This window comes from Zootoca vivipara, chromosome 7 (assembly GCF_963506605.1).
Source record: "Zootoca vivipara chromosome 7, rZooViv1.1, whole genome shotgun sequence".
Lineage (NCBI taxonomy): Eukaryota > Metazoa > Chordata > Lepidosauria > Squamata > Lacertidae > Zootoca > Zootoca vivipara.
In genome coordinates this window covers 12,070,484-12,084,280 of record NC_083282.1, presented here as the reverse complement: position 1 = coordinate 12,084,280, position 13,797 = coordinate 12,070,484, and the positions used below count along the sequence as shown (strand labels likewise).

General features: G+C 44.6%; 1 protein-coding gene across 2 annotated transcripts in view; it reads left to right on the top strand.

The window, feature by feature from the left end:
* BRINP3 (BMP/retinoic acid inducible neural specific 3) overlaps positions 1-13,797 on the top strand; it is a 229,375-nt gene that overhangs the window by 181,186 nt on the left and 34,392 nt on the right. For both annotated transcript variants that reach the window (XM_035123029.2, XM_035123030.2), the window contains one exon: positions 5,233-5,455. In XM_035123029.2, the coding sequence (XP_034978920.1) occupies positions 5,233-5,455 (223 nt within the window). The remainder of the gene's footprint in view (positions 1-5,232; positions 5,456-13,797) is intronic.

Here is a 13,797-nt window from a genome sequence, read left to right as displayed (position 1 = left end):
AACTTGGCACCTATGCAGCCACCGCCCCCAACAGCCCAATGTGGACAGGACATACTTGGCTAAACAAATGTAAAATGTCATTTGGAAAAGGGGAAATGGAACCAGGGAGGCAGAAATAGTTTCCTGGGGGAGGGCATGACTGGCTGGAACCTTGAATGAGCCACAGTGGAGATGTATTGCAGCATTCTTTGGGAGGCCCCACATGCTACGGAGTATTTATGATGTTTTTTACATCCAGGGAAGCATATGATATCTTGACTGACAAGACTGAAAGAAATTGAAATTCATAATAGAATATTTTCTCCTTTTGCACTCTATTCTCTGTCAGTGTTTATTCATCTGTTATTCAAACAGAGCTTGGGTAAGCATCCTTTGGCTACATCCTTTGGCTACAATAATAAGGCAGGAAAATATCGCTGGAGTTTTTCTTAGCATTGTGCAAAGTGACAGACAAGGCCATTTAGATTGCTGCCTAGGCAGCCACTTTAAAATGCTGATTTTGACAGGGCTAATGCAAAGTACATTTTACACAGAGCTATATTTACCACCAATTGTTAAATCCAAGAACAGCCATCTTCCACTTTGTCTTCACGAGATGAATCAGTAAAACACAGACACTCCAAGCGTTCGTAGCTGAAATGATGTTATTCAATGTAGGACTGGAGTTCAAATCAATTATCAAATGTTAATTCTTTGTAGCAATAAGCAGACCTTCCCTATCCACTTTTTTAAAAATCCAGAGTAAACAGATGAATTCTACCAGACACCTGGTAGAAGTTCACAAATTAATCCATGCTGTGGATTGAGTCTGGTGCGAAGAAAATTCTTAAATCCCTTTTCAATGTTTGCTGGAGTCCTCTTTGCCACTTCTCAAGCTTACTGGGGCGAAGGGATGGTTGGTAGCTGGGAAAGGCTCCTGGACATTCTGCAATAGGGCTTGATACCCTAGATGCATGGGTCAAATTGTTAGCATATTAGTAGTGCATCATGGAATCAGTTGCTAACTGTTGACTCCACTCACATAATTATGGGCACTGTAGATTATATTTCCCAGCAACCCTTAACAAACTACAGTGCCCACAACACCATAGCTGCCAAGTTATCCCTTTTTTTACAGGGATTTTCCCTTATGCTGAATAGGCTTCCTCGCAAGAAAAGGGAAAACTTGGCAGCTATGCACAACACATTGAAGAGGATAGTGTGTTTTAAAGGTGTTTTAAAGGTATAGCTCATGCATTTTCCCTCTCCACTGAACATAGGGGGAGGCAGGTTTGGAGTTTCCATTTATGTTGTGTAGCAAACTGCACTTTCCCATTCTATCCTAATATTTGGAAAGTGTAGTGTCAAGAAAATCAGCTTTTTCTGTTCTGGCCTTCTCCCAAAGCCTTTTTCTGGGTGAAGAAGGGACCTCATGAGAAAGCCGTTTCTTTCTCACTAATTGTATGAGATCTCATAGCTTGCACGAGTGAAGCGGGGTATCCAAGGTCAAGATGAAGCTTCACTAATTGGGTCTGGAGCCCTCTGTGGTGAAGTAGCATGTGCACTCAGTTCTGTAGACCTTGGTCTGATTGGCCAAGGTCATGTCAGTTGCTATGAACTATGCAAGCTACCCACATTCCTTTTGTGTGATGCCTCACTTCCTAGTTTCTGGGGTCTGTGCCTGACATTTTGCCTTGCCTTTCCATTTACAATTTTCTTCCTGGCATCCATGCTACTTGCTGTGTTTCTGCTGTATTTTTGCCTGTTGGTGATGTATTATTTCTTGTTGGAATTGTCTGCATTTGTGCCTTCAGTATTTCACCATTAAGAAACTGTCATCCATGTTGGACTCCCTTCCCTTCAAGTATTTTTTGATCATGGGATCTCATCCATTAGTTCCTTAGATTTTTTAAATCGGCTTTCTTAAAGCCCAGATTTTGTGTCTGACTATACTGAGCTTTTCCTTGCCTCTGTGTCATGAAACCCAAGAGGATACAATCACTTCCTCCCAAGGTTCCTACGACTTCCACTTTGTCAATCAGTTCCTCTCTGTTGGTGATAGGTCCAAGATAGGTGATCCCCTTCTTGCATCTTCTACCTACTGGGGAATGAAATTGTCCATGAGGCAATTGAGGAATTTGTTGGAGCTTGCATTCTTGGCAGAGTTTGAGTTCCAACAGATATCAGGGTAGTTCTAGTTAACTTCTTTTCTTGCCCTCATTCCTGCCTAGGCCCTTAATCACATTCCAAAGGATACCTGTGCATTTTGCTGATTAGAGTACAATAAATTTAATAATCCTTGAACAGTAAGAACTCGTGTTGCAGTTTCACAGCTCATGAAATGTGTCAGTTTAAGATATGAGACAAATACCGTTCTCTCCCTCCGCCACCGCCTTTTCTCTCTGTCTCTCTCTCTCTCTCTTGCAAAGCACTGTGACTTCACAGTAGCCTTATCTCTCATTACTCTGGATACAATGTGATATTCATTAGAAAAGAATACAGGACATGATTTCATTAAGAGTTAGCAAGTTCTCTTCTTAGCAACCTTCCCTCCTGCTCCCACCCCCCCCCCCCCCGGTTTTGTACTGCAAGAGAATATAATGCAAACCTTTCTTATCACATATAAACAGCACACCAACTTTGTACATTGCATGTTGTTCTTGAACAAGTAAGTGGAGATAGTGAAGGTTCCTTTGGCACGTCACTGCAAGATTATAGAATTATGGGATGGCTGAAAGTAGGGCACGAGCACAGTAGTGCTTGTATCTCCCTTTTAAAGCCATCCAAATTGGTGGCTGTTACTAGTAGTTAATTCCATAGTTGAGCTTCCTTGCATTTTTTCTAAACTCTAAAACCACATTATTATTATTATTATTATTATTATTATTATTATTATTATTAGGTTGTAACCAATATTTGCCCTACTCAGAGAAGATTCATTAAAAAGAATGACCAACTTAGGCCCATTAATCCCAATGTCTCTACTAGATACAACTCTTCATATTTATAAATCGTCCACTCAGATATTCAATTTGTTTTGCACACACTTCTTGGTAATCTGGGCTAGCACCAGGATTTGGCATCATCAGCCATGCTCCAGAAGGCGACCCACAATGAATCCTTGGAGCCTCCTGGCTCTGATGCTACCCTCCTTGCTTGTTGCCAGCCTTCTCCAAGCAAGCAAGCAGCGAGAGGGATGGGGAAAAGGAACAGTAATTCCCATGAGCCTGTCCCTCTCCCAGAAGTGGCAGTGGCAACCAGGAGGCAAAGTTGGGTGGACTCCATGTGAATCCTCAGACAGGCTCCTTGCAACAGCCTTGTGAAGGAAGTGAGCCTAATTACCTCTACGTCTCTGAGCTTTTAAATTGCTAAAGCATTGATAAATCAGGGGAAACTGTCAGGGTGTCTAGCAATTATAAAAAAATGAAACAATTCTGCAGTGGAAAATTGATAGCAGTTAAGAGGTTGTGTGTGGCATGAATAAGTTTTTCTCGAGACAGTGGTGAACGGCACCCAGGCCAGGCCCTATGGCCAGGCCGGGTGGCGCAGGGCGCCAGGGCGCCCACCCACCAGAGGGCGCCGCGCAGCTGTGCCCGCCCGCCGCAGAGCTGCGCTCGCCCGCCACACTGGGAAACGGGGGGGGGAGGGGACGCCAGAGGGATACGTCGCACCATGGCGCCAGGGCGCCAAATATACTTAAGACAGCCCTGACGGCACCACATACAGGAAAGAGTGGTAGAAAGAGAGTGAAAAGAGGTGGCCCCCACCCACTCTAGGTTCTGAACCCACTCATTTTTTTGTTCTGATCCTGCCCACTTTTGGCTCCAGCTACATCGTCCTTTTATTTGCAGCCCCCACCCCTGATTACACCCAAGGTAATGGAGCCCTTGACAGAAAAATATTGGAATATTCAAGCTAGTAGCAAATTCAGGGAATTTGGGGGATATTATTACTATTATTATTATTATTATTATTATTATTATTATTATTATTATTATTTATACCTCGCCCATCTGGCTGGGTTTCACCAGCCACTCAGGGCTGCTCCCAACATAATATTAAAAACACAATAAAACATCAAACATTAAAACCTTCCCTAAACAGGGCTGCCTTCAGATGTCTTCTAAAAGTCAGATAGTTGTTTATTTCCTTGATATCTTATGGGAGGGTGTTCCACAGGGCGGGCGCCACTACTGAGAAGGCCCTCTGCCTGGTTCCCTGAAACTTTGCTTCTTTCAGTGAGGGAACCACCAGAAGGCCCTTGGCACTGGACCTCAATGTCGGGGCTGGACGATGGGGGTGGAGTCACTCCTTCAGGTATACTGGACCGAGGCCATTTAGGGCTTTAAAGGTCAGCACCAACACTTTGAATTGGGCTCGGAAACATACTGGGAGCCAATGTAGGTCTTTCAAGACCAGTGTTATGTGGTGTCGGCGGCCACTCCCAGTCACCAATCTAGCTGCCGCATTCTGGATTAGTTGGAGTTAATATTAACTGCTGCACCGACACTTTGAATTGTGCTCAGAAACGTACTGGGAGGTGGCCAGGGCCCCCAAATTCAGTAGGGTTACTCTACCACATTATAAATTAGAATCATAGAATCGTAAAGTTGGAAGTGTCACCTAGTCCAACCCCCTGCAGTGCGGGAATGTTTTGCCCAACGTGGAGTTCAAACCCATTACCCTGCAATTAAGAGTCTCATGCTCTACCAATTGATCTTCAGAGTAATACTCATTACAACCTGGGAGACATAAGATCTTTTGAAGTGAAGGAACCATCTCAAGAGGAGAAGGTTACAAGACCATTTTGTACTCAAAATGCCCAAGTGTATCCCTTTCCCCAGTAGACAGGTATCGCCGCTGAGTTACATCAGCTCTTATATTTGAATGAGGGAGGCATACAGCACAATCCCAGGTATATTTACTCTGACGTAAGCCTTACTGATTGCCCTGGGTACTTCCTCCCAAGAAAGACTGGATAGAGTTGCAAGCCTAATGAAGCCATGCTCAATTTGTCAAATGTGAAGCAACAGGAAGCAGGCCTATGCGCTTCTGAAAAGCTCATGTTGCATTAATATTTATGCTGTGTACAACCTTTAAGAATATTGCATTTGCCTGCTGTACTACTGTCCGTTAAGGGTGACAAATCAAAGTGATAAAAATGGACACAAGCTAGAGGTAAGTGTTGTTTTGCTGCACAAAGGCTCACAGAAGCGTATCTTAAAAGAGTGTTGAATTTTGCCGTTTTTGCAGATGAATTCAAGTTCTTTATGAAAAGGCTGCCCATGAACTATTTCCTCAACACGTCAGCCATTATGCACTTGTGGACAATGGATTCAAATTTCCAGCATCGCTATGAGCAACTGGAAACCAGCACGAAACAGCTGTTCCTCAAGGCGCAGAAAATTGTCCACAAGCTCTTTAGCCTTAGTAAGAGGTGCCATAAGCAGCCATTCATCAGCTTGCCGAGGCAAAGGTAAGAGAAACAACAGAGAAAATGCAACCAACCTAGGACAGTGATTCCCAAATGGGATTAGCTTGCAGAGATGGCAGAAAGTGGTAACAATGTAAACCACTACAAACTCGCAAAGATAAGCCTACATTCTTTGAAATGCCCTACATGTTTAGGAATCACTGACCTAGCCTGCTGTTTTGACACTGAAGGGTTATTCACATGGACAGACAGGGCAACAGTTTCCAGTCATAGCTGCCAAATCTCCCGTATTCTCCGGGAAATCCCCGTTTTTCCAGCTGTTCTTAGCTGAAAAAATGGAGTTTTTTGTTTTTCCCCGGTTTAATCTGGCGCGGCAGCCATTTTGGAACTGGGTGGAGCATGTTCAGAAGCGACTTTTGATGCTGCTCTGCCCAGTTCCAAAATGGCTGCAGTGCGACTTCTGGCACGGCGGCCATTTTGGAACTGGGCAAAGCAGCATCAAAAGTCACTTCTGAGCATGCTCCGCCCAGTTCCAAAATGGCGGCAGCGCTACTTCCGGCCTGCTACTTCCGGCGCAGTCCCTTATTTCTCGGACAGCAACTTGGCAGGTATGGTTTCCAGTATTAATCCTCCATCTTGATGGCATATTGAGGGAGTGGCTGATACCTTACCTCGCCATGTGACACATGGAGGGGAGCATTCATTGTGGGGATGCCATTTTTAGTTGCATATCCAATGACTGGCATAAGATGCATAACATGTTACCCAGCTCTCTCACAGATATAAGGGGAGAGAGTTGGAAGAGAGGCCATACCACTCTTGCAATCTCACCAATTCACCATTTGGGGGCTCTGCAGATTTTAAAGCTCTGCATCCTCACTTTTAGGCTGCTTTTGCAATCACCTATTTGGGAGACGGTAAGGTGATGAGACTTGGGGATACCATTCTCTCCTGTTTCTTTGGTGAATTTGAACAGCTAGGAGCTGCCCAGTGGGTTCCAACCAGCTTCTGAAAAGTTGGGGTCATGTAAATCAGCCTTCTGAAGTGTAATACGAATAACTGGGACAAATCATTTTACTTGTGTATATTCCTCAAGTCAACAGGCACTATGGGCTTAGCTGCCAAGTATCCCGTTTTTCGCGGGAAACCCTGGATTTTAATCCGTTTCCCACTTTTCTCCCGAATTGAGAAAAATCCCAGAAATTCCCCGGATTTCCTACCTGCCGCGGAGCCTCCATTTTGGGTGCTGCTCTGACCATGTGTGGGCACCGGAAATAGGGCAGAGCGGCACTGGAAGTGGCTGCTGGGCATGCGTAGAACCGACTTCCGGTGCCGCTCTGCCCTATTTCCGGCGCCCACACATGGTCGGAGAGACCCCGGAAGTTGCTTCTACGCAACTTCCGGTGCCGCGCTGCTGCTGATCCCGCATTTTTCAGCGGAAGACTTGGCAGGTATGACTATGGGTGCATAACATGGGCCTGCAGGAAAATGTCAGAGTCTCTTTGATAGTGATTTTACATCATTATTGAACAAAAGTATCGCCAATATCATAATGATATTTCTATCAGAGTATAGCCAGAGGGTGTGACTCTATTCTACTGCTAAGCTGCGTAAATTGTCAATATGAGAGATTACAATTTGCCTACCATTCTAAAGCCGCAATCCTAAACAAACCCTAAGCAAGCAGCAGGGGAAGGGAGAGATCTGGGCTAAAAGTCTGGCCCTACTCTTCTCCCTACACAGTTACGCCCTATGATGAGTAATATGTGGATAGCACTATTGCAGAAAGGATGATAAGCTACACACCATGGGTGTTGACTTGGGCCCCACACTGTGGGGGCCCAGCGTGCTCCATGACGGCACTGCAATGTCATGACATCACATTGCAACGTCATGATGGTGTGGTGTGGGGCAGGTCACGTGATCCGGCACCATGGCAGCAACTGGACTGGGGTGTGGGGCCTCACTGGCAGGGACTGTGATTCCCCTCTCTCCCTCCTCCTTCCTTGCTGTCCCTTTCTCCCCCTTTTCCTTCCTTCCTTTCCTTCCTACCCAAGTGATCCTGACACAAAAACCTCACACTTACACTAAGTAAAAGAATGTAGGTTTACCCCCCACCTTATACATCAGTGTCTCGCATCAAACAAAACCAATTTGCAACAGGGGCAATGCGCCTATTTTTGTAACCCAATAAAATATTTAATACAGATTATATAAAAGCACACACACTTCAAAGGGCTTGGTTTCACACATTCAGTCATCCTAATGGCTTTTCCCAGCCAAAGCAGGCTGAAATGAGGAAAGCTAACTAGTGTGGTCTGAAAGGACAGTGATGATGAGTCAAGGAATGCTGAAGCATTCAGCACACCTGTCAGCTGGAAAGAGACACTGGTTGTCTCTCTCCCTCCTCTCTCCTCTCTCTCCCTAACTTCTGTCCCTGACTGAGGCAACCTGGGACGCAGAACTGCCTCTCTCTCTCTTCTCTATCATTCTCTATCACAGAGGGAAATAAAGAGGCAGTTCTGCATCCCAGCCACCTGCCAAAAGGTAAAGGTACCCCTGACCGTTAGGTCCCGTCACTGACGACTCTGCTTAATCTTTTCACATTGACTTTGTGGGGCCTTAACCCGCATAAATATATTATTGTGGGGCCTTAACCCAGGGGTCAGAAAAGTTTTTGTGGCTTGGGCCGGTTCACAGTCCCGCAGACACCACAGTGGGCCAGAGTGTGCGCGTGTGCATGCGTAAATGCTATTTCCGGTGCTCCTTCTGGTGCGGAGGAGGCATGCGCAGCTTCCCATTGGCTGCAAGAGCTTCCTGCAACCAATGGGAAGCCAGCCAGCATCACGGAAGGTGGTCCCACTCTGCTCCACGCCGGCTTAGCGCAGCACACAGGAGCCGATTGAGTGGGTGGCGGGGGTCCATGGGCCAGTGAAACGACCCCCACGGGCCACTTGTGGCCTGTGGGCCTTAGGTTTTCTTAGGTGCACACTCCCTTAGAATCAAAGTCCATTGTCCAAGGGTGTAGCCACTGGGCCAAGGCAAGTTAAGGCTTCCTTGCTTCCTGGTAATAATCACTTTCTCCCTCCAATGTAGAAATTAGCATTGGGTGGGGTTCTCCCTTTGTTGCCAATAGAAGTTTTTAATTCCCCCCCCCCCCCAGTGCTAATTGGTCTGTGTTGCAAAGGATATTTGCTAAGATCATTCTGCGGAGGGAAGGTTGAAATCTCCTCTCCCCATGTTCTGCAGTGGATCATAAACACAAACACACAGCCTAGAGCTGTTTTAAAACACACTCACACAAACACAAACAGGCACCCCACATGATTGCTAAGCACTACATTAGTGTAATTTGTACTCAGGCCCGTAGTTTGTTGTAAATGCAATCACAATTAGGACAAAACTCCAATCCAAACACCCTTTAGTTGGAAGTCAGCCTCCTTGATTTTAGCAGAACGTTCTTCCAGGCACATATCTTTTCTCCCATAACCTAAAATACTGTTTATTTTACACACACATTTTCTATATAGGTGCCCTTGCTATACTGTTTTAAATGTCTGCTGGTAACTTCTTTGTTTTAGCAAGCCTACCCAGACATATAATTTAGTCATGTATATTTGTTTTCAATATGTTTTCTGATTTTATCCACATTTTGTTGATAACTATTTTATGTATACTTGTGTGTTGTTGTTGTTGTTGTTTTTTATAAAAAACAACAACAACCAGTTTTGCTGGTTTTATGGAGTGATAATTTTGTTATGTACACTGCCTAAAGAGTTTTGTGATTTTAGCAGTCTATAAATATATAAGAAATAATACAAACTTGGGGGTTACAGGCATTCATCATGTAGGAATTATGTTTGGAAACCTTTGATTTCTGCCTTTCAATTGCTCCTGGATGATGTGACCCTCCCCCTTTAAACCATTAAAAGCACCTACATTCCATGCAGAAAGCATGGCCAGCACATCTCAGGTTAACTCAAGTCTAACAATGAGGGATTACCACATTCAGAAAACGTTATCCCTTGGCCTTGACGAGCAGGGAATGGACCATGGCAAATCACTGGTGTGGGATGTTAGAATGCACTAAAGCCTGCCTGCAAACACAGAGAAATATATTGAATATAGAACAGGCAAGTCAGGCATAAGTGACTGTGATAAATTATGCCAAGGTTGGCTCGCCGATGAGGCAAGGTGAGATGATCGCTTCAGGCAGCAAGATAATGATGTTGATCTGTATCCCCGCCCCTGTTCCTGAAGTAGATCTACACTCAGCTCTTCTTCCCTGGCAGTGGGGGGCACCATTTGGTGGTTCAACTCAGGCGCCGTAATGTCTTGGACCAGCCCTGCATTATGCATTCATAAACCTGCCATCACTTGCTCTTCCAGTTGTAGAACAGGCATGATGTCTTTTCCTGTGGTGAGGAAAGGCTAGCAAGGGCTGAGATTGCCCTTGTGTGTTGGGAGATCTGACTATGCTGCCAAATGCAATGCCTAGCTTGTAGAAGACACATCCTGGGACTCCCAGTCCTAGTGGCAACTATAGTTTGTGATCTAACTATTGGCTGTGATGGTACTTTCTGGGGTGCGGGTGGCGCTGTGATCTAAACTACTGAGCCTCTTGAGCTTGCTAAACAGAAGGTCAGCGGTTTGAATCCCCGCGATGGGGTGAGCTCCCGTTGCTTTCGTCCCAGCTCCTGCCAACCTAGCAGTTCGAAAGCAGACCAGTGCAAGTAGATAAATAGGTACCGCTCTGGCGGGAAGGTAAACGGCGTTTCCGTGCACTCTGGTTTCTGTCATGGTGTTCCGTTGTGAAAGTGGCTTAGTCATGCTGGCCACATGACCCGGAAAGCTGTCTGTGGACAAATGCTGGCTCCCTCATCGCGAAAGCAAGATGAGCGCCACAACCCCATAGTCACCTTTGACTGGACTTAGCCATCCAGGAGTCGTTTACCCTTTTTTTACTTTACTTTTTGATCCACGGCAGCTCCTTTGCACATACAGGTCACCACTTGTTATTGCCATTGCCATTAGAATGAATGAATATGCATGGATAAACCAACCCTTAAAGGGAGCAAAAAGAATTCAAAAGAGAACTCGTGCCTATTCAAGCTTATATAAAATGGGATGGTTGGTTATCAATATTGATTTATCTATTTCCATTTATAAACAGCTTCCTATGAAACAACTTGAAGCCATTAGCAATGATAACATCGATGAAAAACACCTAAAACAATTTCAGATATAAAAAACGATTAAGCAATCCCACATGTAGAACCATTTCATAGAAAACCATTCAGTTACAGTGAAGTTACAGAACAGGATAAAACTCTCAACTTAGCAAGGCTTGTTGAAAAGAGAAGGCATTAAATAGGTGCTGGAAAGACAACAGAGACAGTGCCTGTCTGATATTTAACAGGGAGATCCAGGTGCCACCACACTAGAAGTCCAACTCTTTCAACATACAGAATGGACTTCCTAATTAGATGGTATCTGCAAGATGCCATCACCTGCAGAGTGCAAGATATACAAGGGGAAATATGATATCTCAGACATCCCGGTCCCAAGCTCTTTAGGGCTATGAACACCAGGACAGGGACCTTGAACTTAGCCTGGTATTCCCAGCCATATTTTCGTCTTGCTGCTTTTCCACCCAGAAAAATATATATGTAAATAATAAATAAATGAAGCTCTCTGCTCCATGCGCTTATCACTAAATTGCTTCCTTCCAGGACCACATTCCACGTTGCTCCAAAATCTGATTTGAATTTAACAAGTTGGGGTTGGAGCATCTGCTGCAATACATTTCGGTGTCTCATCTGCTCTAAAGCCATCTCCCTAGATTAGCTTGTCAGCGTTTCCTTTGGTCCAAGATGTGAAAAAGAAAGTCTGCTTGGGAACCTGGTGAAATACACCCAAGGCTTCCTTACTATATAATTCCAGGCTGTAATACCTTCCAGATGGATTTCTCTAATTATAGTATATCCCCGAAGAGAAGAACAATGATGGCTTTTAAGTTATGAAGGGTGACTTTAAAAATGCATTATGATGAAGTGACAGATCCGCCGCCCTCCAGAAGCGTTTTACTCATTGATAGAAGGTCCATAAATCATTGACACGGCACTTCTCCCAAATTATCTGTAGTGCAGATTTCCCAGATTCAGTTGGTCATTTTCCAAAGGTATTAAAAAAAGAAGAAGAAGCAGCCAACAGCCTAGACTGTTCTCTTCTTTTACAACCATGCTGTCATTAGGATTCCATCCAGCATCCATTGAAGCTGAGGGGAGCCGTAGTAAATAGAATATTCACTGAAACTATGCCAAGGCAAAATATGATTCACTATACCAACAGTTATTCACTAGAGGGACAGATTGCTGTCTTATGGCAACCATAAATTCAAATCAAGAGCATAATTTTTCTTATAGAAAATGGAGAATGCTTGAAATGCCTAGAATAAATCATATAGGTTTTATGAGAATCTTGCAGTATGTTATGGGTACCTTAGCCACCTCTTCTGTCAATCCACCTCTTCAGGCTGATCCTCTGAAGTATTACACAGCCTGAGTCTCCCAATTTCAACTGTGAGATTGAGCCATACAGGGTCAAATTACTCCAGCAGTAACAAAGCAAACCTTATGGTTAAGTCATTGGTCCTCCTGCCCTACCTCTTTCTAGCTTTGTGGGCTGTCGATCTCCAGTATCTCAGAAAGGAGTCCTGACTAGCCCTGCTACCTGAGATCTTTTAATGTGAGACGTCGTCCCAGGGATTGAACCTAGGACCTTCTGCATGCAAAGCATTGTGCGCATTCCATTGAGCAGTGGTCCTTTTGCAAACTCCTCTGCTGCTTTTCTCTTCCCCATCCCCTTCCCATAAATAATGCGGTCAGCTTTCATGACTCATGTAATAATTGTAGTTTCCATGTGATTGGTACAGTCATACCTTGGTTGTCGAATGCCTTGGTACTCCCGAACGATCGAAGCCCAGAAGTGAGTGTTCCGGTTTTCAAACTTTTTTGGCTTCCGCTATTGTTTCCGGCTCGCATTCGCAATCGGAAGCCAATCGGAAGCCGCTCCTTGGTTTCCGAACATTTTGCAAGTTGAACGGACTTCCGGAATGCATTCTGTTTGAAAACCAAGGTACCACTCTGATCCCAGGAGACGTTGTTGTTGTTGTTGTCTCCTCCTCCGCCACTGCCGCCTCCTTCATAATATACACTTCCATAACAGATATATCAAGGAGGATATATAAGAATTAAATGAGCAGGAAGCATCATTAAAAAGCATCATTAAAAACATCTGAAGGAAGGGAGGGGTGTTTCTACTAAAACAGGATACAGTGGTACCTCGAGTTAAGAACTTAATTCGTTCCGGAGGTCTGTTCTTAACCTGAAACTGTTCTTAACCTGAGGTACCACTTTAGCTAATGGGGCCTCCCACTGCCGCCGCACGATTTCTGTTCTCATCCTGAAGCAAAGTTCTTAACCTGAGGTACTATTTCTGGGTTAGCGGAGTCTGTAACCTGAAGCGTCTGTAACCTGAAGCATATGTACCCCAAGGTACCACTGTACAGGGTTTCCCAAACTTGGGTCTCCAGCTGCTTTTGGACTACGATTTCCCTCATCCCTGACCACTGGTCCTGCTAGCTAGGGATTATAAGAGTTGTAGTCCATAAAATGGCTAGAGAGCCAAGTTTGGGAAACCCTGTACTCAAAGAAGCGAAACAAGGAAGTGATTATCCTATTGTGTACGGCAGGCATCCCCAAAGTCAGCCCTCCAGATGCTTTGGGATTACAGTTTCCATCATCCCTGACCACTGGTCCTGTTAGCTAGAGTTGATGGGGGTTGTAGTCCAAAAACATATTTTGAGGATGCCTGGTGTAGGGTATCCTGGCTCCCATTTAGGCACAGTTGTGCATAATCATCTAGAAATCCACAACAAGAGTCAGCTGTGGTACAAATGCTCCCGGATACAAATACATGTGCACCATGTGCTTGTAAATTAAATGGGTCCACAGTATTCACCCTGATCCATTTCTGCCATAATTTGCTTGAAATCCTGAAGAATGCTTGGAATCCAACTCTTGAAAGGGCACCAAGGACTCTTTGTGTGATGTTTCTTGTCGCTTCAGAGAGCTGCAATTCCCAGGGCTCTTTGATTTGTGGCCATTAACATTAAACAGGCTTTAAACAGCTTTAAATTTGCAATGTAAACACGTCTAAGTCTTCTATTTGTTAAGGGATTTTCTACTCTAGGATTCATTTAGAGAATTGACCTTTTTTGTAATGATGTAACCTTTGAGCTGAGAGAACAGGGGGGAAAGGAGACTGCTTTTTGCATGAGATACCAGAAATACAATGGAAATCATGGTGGGGTAGACCAGGCT